This window comes from Lissotriton vulgaris, chromosome 2_2 (assembly GCF_964263255.1).
Source record: "Lissotriton vulgaris chromosome 2_2, aLisVul1.2, whole genome shotgun sequence".
Lineage (NCBI taxonomy): Eukaryota > Metazoa > Chordata > Amphibia > Caudata > Salamandridae > Lissotriton > Lissotriton vulgaris.
In genome coordinates, this window is record NC_141688.1 from 300,416,105 (window position 1) to 300,430,077 (window position 13,973).

The 13,973-nt window shown below is 45.1% G+C and overlaps 1 protein-coding gene across 1 annotated transcript in view; it reads right to left on the reverse strand.

Annotated features, from left to right (window-relative positions):
* The window catches only part of LOC147729347 (astacin-like metalloendopeptidase), a 103,019-nt gene that overhangs the window by 59,025 nt on the left and 30,021 nt on the right, over nucleotides 1-13,973 (reverse strand). Inside the window, exons 7-9 of the mRNA XM_086959623.1 lie at nucleotides 10,284-10,462; nucleotides 4,375-4,456; nucleotides 607-734 (exon numbers count right to left, since the gene is read on the reverse strand). Coding sequence (XP_086815749.1) covers nucleotides 607-734; nucleotides 4,375-4,456; nucleotides 10,284-10,462 — 389 coding nt within the window. The remainder of the gene's footprint in view (nucleotides 1-606; nucleotides 735-4,374; nucleotides 4,457-10,283; nucleotides 10,463-13,973) is intronic.

The following is a 13,973-nucleotide window of genomic DNA, read 5'->3' on the forward strand; positions in this document are numbered from 1 at the left end:
GGTGGTGTGGAGTGCAAAAAAATGATGGATTTAGGCCCAGATCCTTGTACGGGGGTGAATGTATGACATTGTTCTACATTCTGTCCATCAACTGTGTTTTTTACAAGTGAAAGGTGGCACCAACAGGGGCATCCTCCCTCCTTGCAACTCATACTACAATGGACAAAACCTTTGTGAACTCTCCTGGACTTTAAAGGGCTGCCTGAAACTACCAATGTTTACTTTTTCACCACAACAGCCGGTAACCCCTCACCAACTGAAAACTACCGTTATTGTACAACTTTAACTGCACATGTGCAAACGTATGGCTTTGACTGAAGTAGACAGCCATCCCAAGAAACCAAGGTCAGCTGCAGAATCCCTCCAGCCACTAATGTTTCTTTCAATTTGCTGCACTCAGCTGATTCAAACGTAATTATTATTGATGAGGGAGGCCATGTTTGTCTCAGTGCATGCCACCATTTTGTCTTAAGCCCAATTCATAGATCAGGAGTGGTGCAGAGGACTGGTCATAACGCAGCCCCACGCTATGATAAATTAACACAACAACAAAGGCTCACTCCTACATGTGCTTGCTATGTTTAATTACGAGAGGTGAGCACTTACTGCAGTTGTACAGCTTGTTGACTTTAGCCACGTCCAAGTTACTGAGTCCATACCGCTGTCCAATTGCTACTGTGGGGTTTGGTTTTGGAATCATGCTTGGTTTCCCAGATGTGTTTGAAAATGAATATCTGTAAGAATCAATCAAAAGCTTGCATCACAAACTTACATCTGTTTCATCTGTAAAGAGGTCAAGGGAAATGCTAGATGAGAAAGGTTGTGGCATTAGGGTCAGAACTGCTGACTTTGGACATGGGGAATCAAGTCTCAGTGTCTGCTCAAGATCTTGTGATTCTGGGCTAATCAATTACTCTCCCCTTGTGTGTGTAACAAACTGGAACTCATGAAAAGCTCACCAATACCTTCGGGTAGAGTTTGCACTATATAAAACTTCAAAAACAAATGCTAGGCTTTGAATCACCTCACGGTTTAAACACAGTGGAGAAAACAAGCTTCATCAAGTTGAGGTGTAGCTTAAGTACAAGGAGGCTAGACCTGGTGCTAGACAGTCAAATACCTTGCAGTTTAAACATAGTAAAGGAAACAGGCTTTCTGTAGCGGAGCTGTGGCTTAAGTAGACGGGTTATGATATGTGACTGGCAAATGTATGGAACCAATTAAATGTTGTTATTTATTTAGTTCATTCTTGAATGTATGGAGCAAGAGACTGCACAAGGTGAAATTACAGAAGGCCAACTACGAGTGTAGTCACCTGTGGTTTACTGTGTCCACCAGGTGAAATATAAGTTTTGGACAGTGATCCTAGCATTTGGTTTGCATAAAGGAATACTAAAATCTACAGAGAATGAGTTACAATTCGTCCTAGTAGTAAAGCTCAAGAACACTGGAGGCTGCCCTAGAGCCCCCACAACCTGAGGTTTATAACAATGTACATTGAGCCCAGTTACTATAGTTGATTTGACTACGAAAGCCTGAAACTAATATCAAGAAGGCCCACTTCTTGGCTGGCGTGATCAGGAAACATGACCATGTCTCTCAAAACCTGCAACTTTGATCAAACTTGTCTTCCATTGTCTGCTTGTCATGGAGCAGATAATCTTAGACACTTCGCCACCATCAAGATATGAATAGCAGCAATGAAAATCATTGTTGGCCTTTCTGACTTGGTTGTCCAAGTGATGTATCAGCTACATCCCACGCCGCTCTTCAGAATACCTGCTGGGTCAGTGTTATCGAAGCCCCATTCAAGTAGTTCTTTATCTTGAGAGTGCTTGAGAGGTTGGCGCCATCTTTAATGCCTTCGAAGAATGAATGAGATGACACTGGGAAGTCTCAATGCAGCTTTGAAGAATCATGGAGGACAGGTTTAATGTAAGACCTCCCACTGATTGACAGTTGGTACTCTCAGCCTCCTCCACTATCCGAGGCACGGAACCTGACTTCACTTTCTTTTACTTCAGTGACTTCCCTCACAGTGTATCACGGCTCAGAATATGAGGTGTTCCGCAGTCAGATCCAGGGTCCAAACCTGCACCTTCATTGATTCTGCAGGCTCTAAAAGAATTTAATATCTTGGCTTGTGATTACTCGGACGTGTATAATGATTACAATATTTGCTACACTCTAGGAGAGTTCATACCTTTTTCTTTTTTTGCTAAAGGGATTACTACTATACTAAAACTGTAAAGTGGCGTAAAGAGGCTGCAAAGGAAGATGAGCCCTCCTCACTAGCCAGTCATCAATGTGGATGCCCTAGGTGGGTACTACTGGGAGTACACGCGCTGTATTCACCTGCTTCCTGCAGAACTGGCACAAGGCTCTCAGTGAGGGGTAGCCCTGGGGCTACTGCTCATTGCACTATATGATAAGGTATATAATTCACAAGCATGGCTAGGACACAGCTCAGAAACCACATTGTGACAGCAAATCCTAGACTAGACAACAGATACAATCAATGCTACTGCAGCAGATACAGGTGTGCACAGGCAGAGGGGGTGGGCGTCCGACCTAAGCGGCTGATAATATTGACATGGCAGGACCTCGATAGCCTCATGGGTAAAACTCAGCACTCTACAAATTCACCTTGCAACACATGACTGTGATTGGTAGCAAATTAAATGAAAATGCCTTAGCCTATTTCTTCAAAATGTGCCTGTCAACAATATCTCCTGCACATAGCAGTGATGCTAATGTCTCATTGAAGGAGTGAGTGCAGAACGGAGGGGCCAGGGACATATCATACAACCTACATTTTCAATACTAAGCGCAGGTTCTTCGCCTCAGAAGAGAACTGTTGAGGTGAGAAGATTTAGAAAATATGTGGGTCGTGCTTTGGTTACTAAGAGTTTGATAGCCCTGTCCACATGATCTGGAATATCAGAACTAACAATTATTGACAAAGGGACTTTATATGCCCTTTTTTCACAGCAGGAGCACAACTGGCCCGGGGGTAGATGAGGTGGCCCCCTCCTCCGAGTGGCCTGCTGGGTGAACCTGAGCCGTAGAAGCTGGACACCAGGTCAGAGGCGTTATAATGTATGGGCAAAGTGCTCTCTGGCCCAGGGCCCCAGCTTTTCAGGGGGGCCCCTCATAGGCTCTGGCCCAGGGCCCCAACTTTTGGGGGCAGGGGGGGGGGCGGATAGAGCCAACTCTGTTCAGCAGCGACTTGCCCAGATGACCTCGAATATTTCTTAAAACGATTGTTTTAAATACTGTTTTCTTTATTTTTGTTTCAAAGATGGGGATGTGTGAGAGTCCAGTACAGACATTTTGCAGAGAAATGTTGCATTTATGTTTCATGCAACATCCATTAAAAGTTTGTTTTAGATCAAAATAGGGCCTCACATATGAGAAATGGGAGGGTGTCACAGAGATTAGCTGCAGTGATATTAGTGAGCTGCTTTTGTTACAAAATTGAAACACACATCACTAACCCTGAAGATTAGATGGAAACCACATTTAGAATTTGGCAAGTGTTTTCTGTGCGCTGTAAGGGGCGTAGCCAAAGTAGCCAAAGAAGGCATTAAAGAGCTGAAATTGGATCATAAATTCGAAGCTGTTCGAACAGGAGCCCCCAAACTACTTTTGGCCCAGGGCCCCCTAAATCCTTAAGATGTCTCTGCGCCAGGTGTCTTTCCACCTGTTTGTGCATGGGAAGCGTAGCCAGGTGAGGGCCACGCCCAATGCCTACGCTCGCTCTCGCCCCACAATGACCAGCAAATACACCGACCCACCCACACCATCCGTCTCGTCAAGAAGATTTGTATGGAATGGAGGTAAGGGTGGTTTGTCAAAGGTTCTTCTGGGCAAGTAGAGGGATAGTCCCCACATATCTTTCGTACCAGGTCATGGGAATGGTGCTGGCTTGAGAGGCTGTAATCTTTCTACATGTGGGCACTCCTCAAACATCACTTCAGACAAACATAGATGTTGGGAAACAGTTCAGGTAAAAGGAAGAGAATGGGTAGGAGGCATCCTGCTTGTTCCCCATCGGGGAGGTGGGGGTGGATGAACTGAAACTGACAATGAGACCAGCTGCGAAAGTTTGGGTGTAGGGCCTGATGTCAAAGGGTCTCCCTGGAAGTGGTGAACAAAGGGGAGAGAACAGTTAGCCCCTGTGAGTGTGGGTTGAAATGTTATTGGGTGGGAGGTTCTTTAGTTATAATTATATAAGGCAGAGTTGATTGATTATGGATTTTAGAATGCAAGGAGCTGGGTCCAGAGTTAGATTTTGAGCTCCTCTAATAAACACAAGTTTTCATATCCTGATATCTCTTCTCAAGCCCCCCAGCCCCTCGAGCAGCGCCTCACCTGTCGTAGTGCATCACTGACTCGTAGTCATATGGAAGGCCCAAGGTATTGCCGTCATCCAGCGCAAAATTGCTCCAGTCACCTGCGTTGGGTGAAACAAACAAATTAGCCATCGGTAGAGTAAAACTTTTATTTTAGCACTGCCCAATGAAAAGAAAGCTCCCTTCTAACTAAAGGCTCCCTGTCTGCCAGAGGGTGAAAGAAGGTGAGAGCAAACATTATGAGTCTTGAAGCAGGGTTCTGCTTGTCTTATTTCATCCGTCATTGCTCGTGTTCTGTGAGAGTTCAATTCTCGTGTTTGCAGACTGACATCAGATGGCCCTGAAGCCACCACAGGGCAGGATCTGGGCTTTACTTGGGGCTTTGCCTGGCCGCCTCTTACCATTTTAACACAAAGAGGCCAAGAGCAGCACAAGTGCTGGTGCACTTTAAACAAATGAGGCGCTATTCATAGAACAGCGCTAACATGGGGTCAAAGGCCGTCGCCGCGATGACGTCAACGAAATGCACTCTCGGCTTGAAAGTAGCAGATCAATTGGTAAATACCAGAGTTAAAGGCTGTGCCCCCGGCCCCAACTTCACTCATCACTGAACATTTTATGAATCTTAAAGACAAAAGTATCCAGAAACCTCAGAGCTCATGACGGCGCATACTTTAACTTCAAATACAGCTGATATCTATCATATATGCAGATGTGCAAGATGGAATATGGTGGTGCTATTTATCATCACCGTTGAGTGTGGGAGGGGCTAAGACTCATGAGAGTTGAAGCCTTGAGTGAGTCATGACATCCACCCCACCTTCAGATGTCGTGATCTATAGCTTATTATACTCTTCTCATCTCTATATATTGCTTATACAATAGATTTATTTTTCACAAGTTTATTTTTTAAGAAACGTATTTAACTAAAACCTGCATGCATGGGGTTAACTTTGTTCAAAATTGTGTAAAATCACACTAAACAGAGGAGATCCCATCTATTAGTAGAGTTGCTTTCCTGTGTAAAGTAATTCTTATATTTTATCTGTGAGGCAGTGGGAAGTGTTTCCTTATGTCATTGAAACTGTACTCTAGTAATAAACACAAATCTGACCTTTACACTTGAGCGCTGTATGTGTTTGTTAGTACAATTGCTCTAAATAATATGTCCTTGGGCCACATTTATTTTCAATACCATGACATAAGTATATTTATTACACCTTGGTTAAATTCCGGCACTCATAACCCAACAGATTAACACACACTCGTCACGGATATTACACTCTCTGCTGAATAGAACTCATCCCTGACCCTGCAGCACAGGGCCATGCATCGCAAGAAGGGTCATAACACATCCATACCTCCTCCCTGACCCTGCAGCACAGGGCCATGCATTGCAAGAAGGGTCGTAACACATCCATACCTCCTCCCTGACCCTGCAGGACAGGGCCATGCATTGCAAGAAGGGTCGTAACACATCCATACCTCCTCCCTGACCCTGCAGCACAGGGCCATGCATCGCAAGAAGGGTCATAACACATCCATACCTCCTCCCTGACGCTGCAGCACAGGGCCATGCATTGCAAGAAGGGTCATAACACATCCATACCTCCTCCCTGACCCTGCAGCACAGGGCCATGCATCGCAAGGGGGGTCATAACACATCCATACCTCCTCCCTGACCCTGCAGCACAGGGCCATGCATCGCAAGAAGGGTCATAACACATCCATACCTCCTCCCTGACGCTGCAGCACAGGGCCATGCATTGCAAGAAGGGTCATAACACATCCATACCTCCTCCCTGACCCTGCAGCACAGGGCCATGCATCGCAAGGGGGGTCATAACACATCCATACCTCCTCCCTGACCCTGCAGCACAGGGCCATGCATCGCAAGAAGGGTCATAACACATCCATACCTCCTCCCTGACGCTGCAGCACAGGGCCATGCATTGCAAGAAGGGTCGTAACACATCCATACCTCCTCCCTGACCCTGCAGCACAGGGCCATGCATCGCAAGAAGGGTCATAACACATCCATACCTCCTTCCTGACCCTGCAGCACAGGGCCATGCATCGCAAGGGGGGTCATAACACATCCATACCTCCTCCCTGACGCTGCAGCACAGGGCCATGCATTGCAAGAAGGGTCGTAACACATCCATACCTCCTCCCTGACCCTGCAGCACAGGGCCATGCATTGCAAGAAGGGTCATAACACATCCTTACCCCCTCCCTGACCGTGCAGCACAGGGCCATGCATTGCAAGGAGGGTCACAACACATCCATACCTCCTCCCTGACCCTGCAGCACAGGGCCATGCATCGCAAGAAGGGTCATAACACATCCATACCTCCTCCCTGACCCTGCAGGACAGGGCCATGCATTGCAAGAAGGGTCGTAACACATCCATACCTCCTCCCTGACCCTGCAGCACAGGGCCATGCATCGCAAGAAGGGTCATAACACATCCATACCTCCTCCCTGACCCTGCAGCACAGGGCCATGCATTGCAAGAAGGGTCGTAACACATCCATACCTCCTCCCTGACCCTGCAGGACAGGGCCATGCATTGCAAGAAGGGTCATAACACATCCATACCTCCTTCCTGACCCTGCAGCACAGGGCCATGCATTGCAAGGAGGGTCATAACACATCCATACCTCCTCCCTGACGCTGCAGCACAGGGCCATGCATTGCAAGAAGGGTCATAACACATCCATACCTCCTCCCTGACCCTGCAGCACAGGGCCATGCATTGCAAGGAGGGTCATAACACATCCATACCTCCTCCCTGACGCTGCAGCACAGGGCCATGCATTGCAAGAAGGGTCATAACACATCCATACCTCCTCCCTGACCCTGCAGTGCAGGGCCATGCATTGCAAGGAGGGTCATAACACATCCATACCTCCTCCCTGACCCTGCAGCACAGGGCCATGCATTGCAAGAAGGGTCATAACACATCCATACCTCCTTCCTGACCCTGCAGCACAGGGCCATGCATCGCAAGAAGGGCCATAACACACCCATACCTCCTCCCTGACCCTGCAGCACAGGGCCATGCATTGCAAGAAGGGTTATAACACATCCATACCTCCTCCCAGACCCTGCAGCACAGGGCCATGCATCGCAAGAAGGGTCATAACAAATCCATACCTCCTCCCTGACCCTGCAGCACAGGGCCATGCATCGCAAGAAGGGTCATAACACATCCATACCTCCTCCCTGACCCTGCAGCACAGGGCCATGCATTGCAAGAAGGGTCATAACACATCCATACCTCCTCCCTGACCCTGCAGCACAGGGCCATGCATTGCAAGGGGGGTCATAACACATCCATACCTCCTCCCTGACCCTGCAGCACAGGGCCATGCATTGCAAGAAGGGTCATAACACATCCATACCTCCTCCCTGACCCTGCAGCACAGGGCCATGCATCGCAAGAAGGGCCATAACACACCCATACCTCCTCCCTGACCCTGCAGCACAGGGCCATGCATTGCAAGAAGGGTTATAACACATCCATACCTCCTCCCAGACCCTGCAGCACAGGGCCATGCATCGCAAGAAGGGTCATAACAAATCCATACCTCCTCCCTGACCCTGCAGCACAGGGCCATGCATCGCAAGAAGGGTCATAACACATCCATACCTCCTCCCTGACCCTGCAGCACAGGGCCATGCATTGCAAGGGGGGTCATAACACATCCATACCTCCTCCCTGACCCTGCAGCACAGGGCCATGCATTGCAAGGGGGGTCATAACACATCCATACCTCCTCCCTGACCCTGCAGCACAGGGCCATGCATTGCAATAAGGGTCATAACACATCCATACCTCCTCCCTGACCCTGCAGCACAGGGCCATGCATTGCAAGAAGGGTCATAACACATCCATACCTCCTCCCTGACCAGGCAGTGCAGGGCCATGCATTGCAAGAAGGGTCATAACACATCCATCCATGAAGCACTTCCTGAGTCTTTTGTTCCGCGCCGGCACGTGCTCCAAAGAAGATGCTTGACACACACGTTATTTGATACTACTCTCACTGGAACTTCACACGGTCAGGATAAATATAACAATGGCTGATTACAGGCTTAACCCTACCGCATCTTCGGGACAAGAACTAGGTTTCACGTTCTGTTTCAGTGGAACTTGTCAAGTTCACCAGTATTTTTTTTATTTTTTATTTATTTAATGCATTTGTCTGAAAGTCCCCCGTTTGACATGGTCACCCCCTCTTTTTGCCTTAGGACTGATGTTTTTCAACAGAAAATGCTCTAGATCCCGGCTAACCAGGCACACGTGCCAGTGATCTTTCCTTTATAACAGTAAATGTCTAATTGTAACTCAATTTGCAAGGACTTTAGTACTCCTGTAAGTCCCTAGTAAATGGTACTCATGGTCCCTAGGGCATGGCTACTAAAGAGGGTCCCTAGGGGCTGAGGCATGTGTTATGCTAGCTAAGGGACCCACACAAATTGCAAGCAGACTGTCACTGCAGGCTGCCTGAAATGATGCACACCATTTTGAAACCACGACATGGCATGTTCACTGTGTGCCATGCCCATGCACACCGCATGTACTATATGTTAGTCACCCCTACAGCAGGCCTTAAATCCCTACAGCTAAGTGAATTATATTATATGTGAGGACATAGCTGCATGAGCAGAAATGCCCCTGTGATGTCCGGTTTCATTGCCACGACATTGCAAGTGACCAGGAAGCCATTATAAGCATATGTACTGAGCACTGGTTATTTCGAATCACCCAGCTACATAATAGCTTCACTGAAAATATTGGTGTTTGATATCAAACACCTCTTCTTAATAAATCCACGCGGATGCCACTGTGGTATTTATTATGACATGCACCCAGAGGGTCACCTACCAGTCTTTTAGTGTGCTGGCTGACTGGATTCTTCCAGCCTGCCACCACAGATGCGTTTCTGGCCCCCTGCTTCTGATATGCAGGGCTGCGCCATATTTACAACAATATGGTGCAGCCCTGCATTTTCCCCTGCACTGGCGCCAAATTTAGTTGCCTAGCACCAATGCAGACACCTTTGAACCATAGTGTAAGGGTGTCTGCCTTGCAAGGGAAAATTGTTTATGTGGGGGAACGTGTCCCTTCTTGCACATAAACAATCTTTAAATTGCTTTTTGTAACTTCTATGTGTGCTGCCTAATGCACAATAGAAATTATTACAAAACATGTAAACATGTATTAAACATGTAAACACATAAATACCCATTGAAAACATAAATAATTAACATGTTAATCAATTTACATTCATTGTTATGTAATTTATTTTAACATTCCTCACCCAAACTCCCTATGATCCTAACAATCGGAAAAATGATGAATTACTATAATCTAATATTTAATATAGATAGTATATATACATTTCACAGTAACATAAATAATGAAAGAACAACTTAATCCAATACAATTAAACATCATAATAAAAAACGATTGTATAATGAACAATATTTTAAGCTTCAATATAACAGTGTGGAAATATATATATTCTTACAGTTGATATTTTTGTCCACAATATCTTCTGTAGCCACACTACCTTAAACATGATTTTATGGTCAGCTGGTATGTTATCTTTTTGGAAGCTTTAAGCATATCTGCTGCTCATATTCTACATTCCCCTGAAGCCCATTCCCAAAGACACAAGATCCCCCAACAGCACATCTACAGGTCCTTTATATTCAGGTAAAGTAGGCCAGAGAATGGTCTTGCAGGACATTTTCTAAACACACTTTGACCATTTAACATATGAACTGCTATATACTGTACACCTTCCCATCTCTGCTTCCAGGACCCCCTTCATACGTTGACAAGCGGAGAATTCTATATGTCACACAAGCATTACCTACAATGTTACAGAACAGGACAGTGGATGAAATCCATACCCTCAGCTATGTTGCGCCACTGGATGTTCAGATATTGGTCGCGGTCGGGTCTTGTGTGCTCGTGGTAGAACCCCAAAGAATGTATCATCTCGTGCTGTATGACGCCTTTCGACATGCAACTTCCTTCATTCAATGAGAGATACTGAGCCCCGCCAATCTTCCCGATGTAGGACCAGCAGCTGAAGAAAGACAATAAACGTGAGGACTGTAGTCCTGCAGAAGTACAACTGATCTCTTCTTCACAAAGCACACACTCAGAGTCTCATTTTTTATGATTTGGCGTAGGGCATTGCTGCAAGTCTTTTTACTGCGCTGCCCCGCACCAAATCGAAAGGGCAGGAATGCACCATATTTAAGTGATACAGTGCCTTCTTGTCCTTTCAGCCAGCCCTAGCGCACAATTTGGTGCCTAGCACCAATGAAGGCAAATTTACACCATGGTGCAAGGGTGTCTGCGGTTTTGGCAGGATTGTTTTGGTGCAGGAAGGAATACCTTCCAGCTCAAAAGCATTTCATTGAGCCGATTTCCTCTTTCCATGCAGCACACCTAGTAGGATGAAACTATGAAGGTAAATAAGCCTATGTCTCCTCGTTAAACTTGGCCTGGGGAGGCATACAGTTTTGACGCATTCCCAGGTTTACAGATCCTCGTAAATAGGGCTGTTGCAACGCCCAAGGATCACCCAAGGAATGCTTCCCTAATGCAGATTAAGGCAACTCAGTGACTTGCGATGCCTTTCCAACACCATATCTACGAGGCCATAAAAAGAAGCAACGCAAAATGGCTTTGCGTGGCCTCATAGATATGGGTCTGCGCTGCTGGATTCTCATAAAAAGTAACACACTGGAGGCGCAAGGGGCTTTTGAAATAAGACCCACAATGTTGTGGTATTTGCTATTCTTTATGATTGGTCAATTGTGATGCATGTGTGGGCTGATCAAAGCAGGCAGTAGTATGGGGAGTAGGAGCAGGGAGAGGAGGATATGTAAGTATATCTCGTAAATTAGACACAAACCATGAAAACGAGGAGAGGGATTTTGGGGCAACTGATTCTTTTAATGTGGGGAAGCACACATTGGGGAAAGGATTGGAATTCTTTCTAAGTGTACTTAAGTTGTAAAGATTTAACCCTGAAAATAAATTTTCTTTCGTTTTTTTTTTAAAAGTTGGTGTCAGGAAAAACAATGTGTTAATTTCCCAGCTCAGGGGTACTAGTTTTTTAAGTGTAAAAAGATGAAACGTTGTGTTAAATCTTTTGGGTTTCAAACCCATGGTCTTCAGGCTTCACATGTCACTGCAGCAGGCACTCTACCCAATCATCCACCAGAGTGAGATCAAAGCAAAAGAGTCATCAGAGATTTATGAGGGCCAGGGTCATATCATGTCTGAGCTGTGTGATTGGTTACCCATTTTAAATACAATGCAATGAAGAGGACCTGGCAACTTTAATAAAAAAAAACATCTTGGAGCTGTCAAAAGGTATGTCTGACTCTCCATTAACCATCATGTATTCTAAACAAACCAAAACTCTGCATATTCAAGACAGAAAATATGTTCTCCTACAGAGGAGAACTTGTCATGCAGGCATTTCAGGGCCATTCCTCTATGTGCAGGGAGGTAGGGCTGCCACTTCCTAGATCTGAACTCTGGTACAATCTGTTAATACCACTATGACAAACTTACCTCTGCTAAAGCAGAGATGTGTTCATTCTAAAAGTATGGCATTCTTGTACATCTACTATACTTTTAGTAAAAATGGACACAAGGGTAAAGAAGTCATATACCCAATAATTCTGACATGAGGCACAGTACAATGCAGCCAGCCAGGGCAACCTTTGTTAAAATGGTAAGTCCTGAAGAGACCCAAAAATGTGCTGAATCCCTGAACATTTTTTAAAATATATACAGCAACATTTAAAAACATATATGTTTTTAAAAGCCTATCTGAAGGTTGTTTTGGCCAAATTTCGATTATTTTGAATAATTTTGAAGAATCACTAGCATCAAATAAGTAACAAAACAAACTCTTTTTCAAAACATTTTTTTAATGGAAACAGGTATACCAGAATGTTCTACCTTTAGAGGCTGCTAACTGACATTTTCCCCGAATGTGGATTTTCGCTATGGTAAAGATAGGGAAAAGTGTAAGGGACACAAAGAAATGTAGTAAAACTAATTTTATGTTCAATATTAATGTATATTCATTTTATACATTAATTATAAATTTAGAAGAAAATTTAAAACTCTCCAGCATTATTACCTTTATTATGAATTAAATCTTTAATAATTTTAAATATATTAATTTTAAAAACGTTTAAATTAAGAAATAAATTCCACTTAAAGTAAAAGAATACCTTTTTTTATTATAAAATAATAATTATTAAAAGTGTTGTACTAAATTATTTTAAAAAATATATTCATATACTAATAAAATGTATGTTACTTGAATTCATGAATTTAAAAAGGTTGTTAAACTATTTGATATTTAAATTATAAATATGATCTATTTTTAGTTGTTTTTTAAGATGAGATATATATTTATATTTTTACTATTTAAAATATTTTATTAATTTGTTAATGTTGCTACCTTTAATATTTTCTATGGGAGGGTGTTGCAGTACCAGTGGTTGGCCATGTCTGGTGCTGGTCTCAGTTGGAGTAATTAATTTGCGACTGTTTTGGGTCCCTTTTTGGCTGTCATATCTTTAGAAATACAGGTGTTCATTTGCAAGCCCAGTGCACCGCTGGAACGTCACTTTTAATGATGCTCCAACTGCGCACAAGGCTTACCGATATCTATGAGGCCATGTAAGTCACCATACGTGGCCTCGTAAATATGGTGCGAGACAATGCAGCAAATGTCCCTGTGTTGCCTCAAACTGCGATGGGGAGGTGTGCCATGGGTATTACATTGGGTGTTAACACGCAACACCCATGATATTTGGCACATTTCCAGATTTACAACAAACTGTAAACCTGGGAATGCATCAAAAGACTACTCCTCCTCAGGGGTGTAATGCAGAGACCCTTGTAGCACGAAGCACACGGGGCTCACCCCAAGGAGCAAGAGGCACCCAGTTCTCCCCAACTAGGAGCACGGATTGCAGGGACTCACCCCCTAGGAGCACCGGCGGTAGGCCCTCACCCCCTTGAAGCACAAGGCACTGGGTTCAGTCTCTAGGAGCATGAGACCCCCGGGGCTCACTCCCTAGCAGCACGGGTGAAAGGGACTCACCCCCTGGAAGCACAGGAGACACGGGCTCTCCCCCTAGGAGCACAAGGCCCCCGGGGCTCACCCCTTAGCTGCACAAGTTGCAGGGACTCACACCCTAGAAGCATATTTATAGAAAAGCATCCATATACATTGTGGTATGTTGACTGCAGCAAGCCTCAATCACTGTGAGTTTTGCGATTTTCCATGAGTCGCAAACCGAGACCTACGTCAAGGAGTTAGGTCTATCTGCGATCCACTGGGAATCACACAACGTGTAAAGCATGGTTGTATGACGGAACAACGAGTTACTCACACCCGCATACCTAAACAATGCGGTCTGTAGAACGACTGCATTTTTAACCATGCATTGCTTTACATCACATGCATTTACCACAATTTTTCATGGCAATGGCATTCATGGTCAAGGGGTATGTGTGGCAAAGGTTACCACCCCCTTCCCCCTCACCCTGAGCCC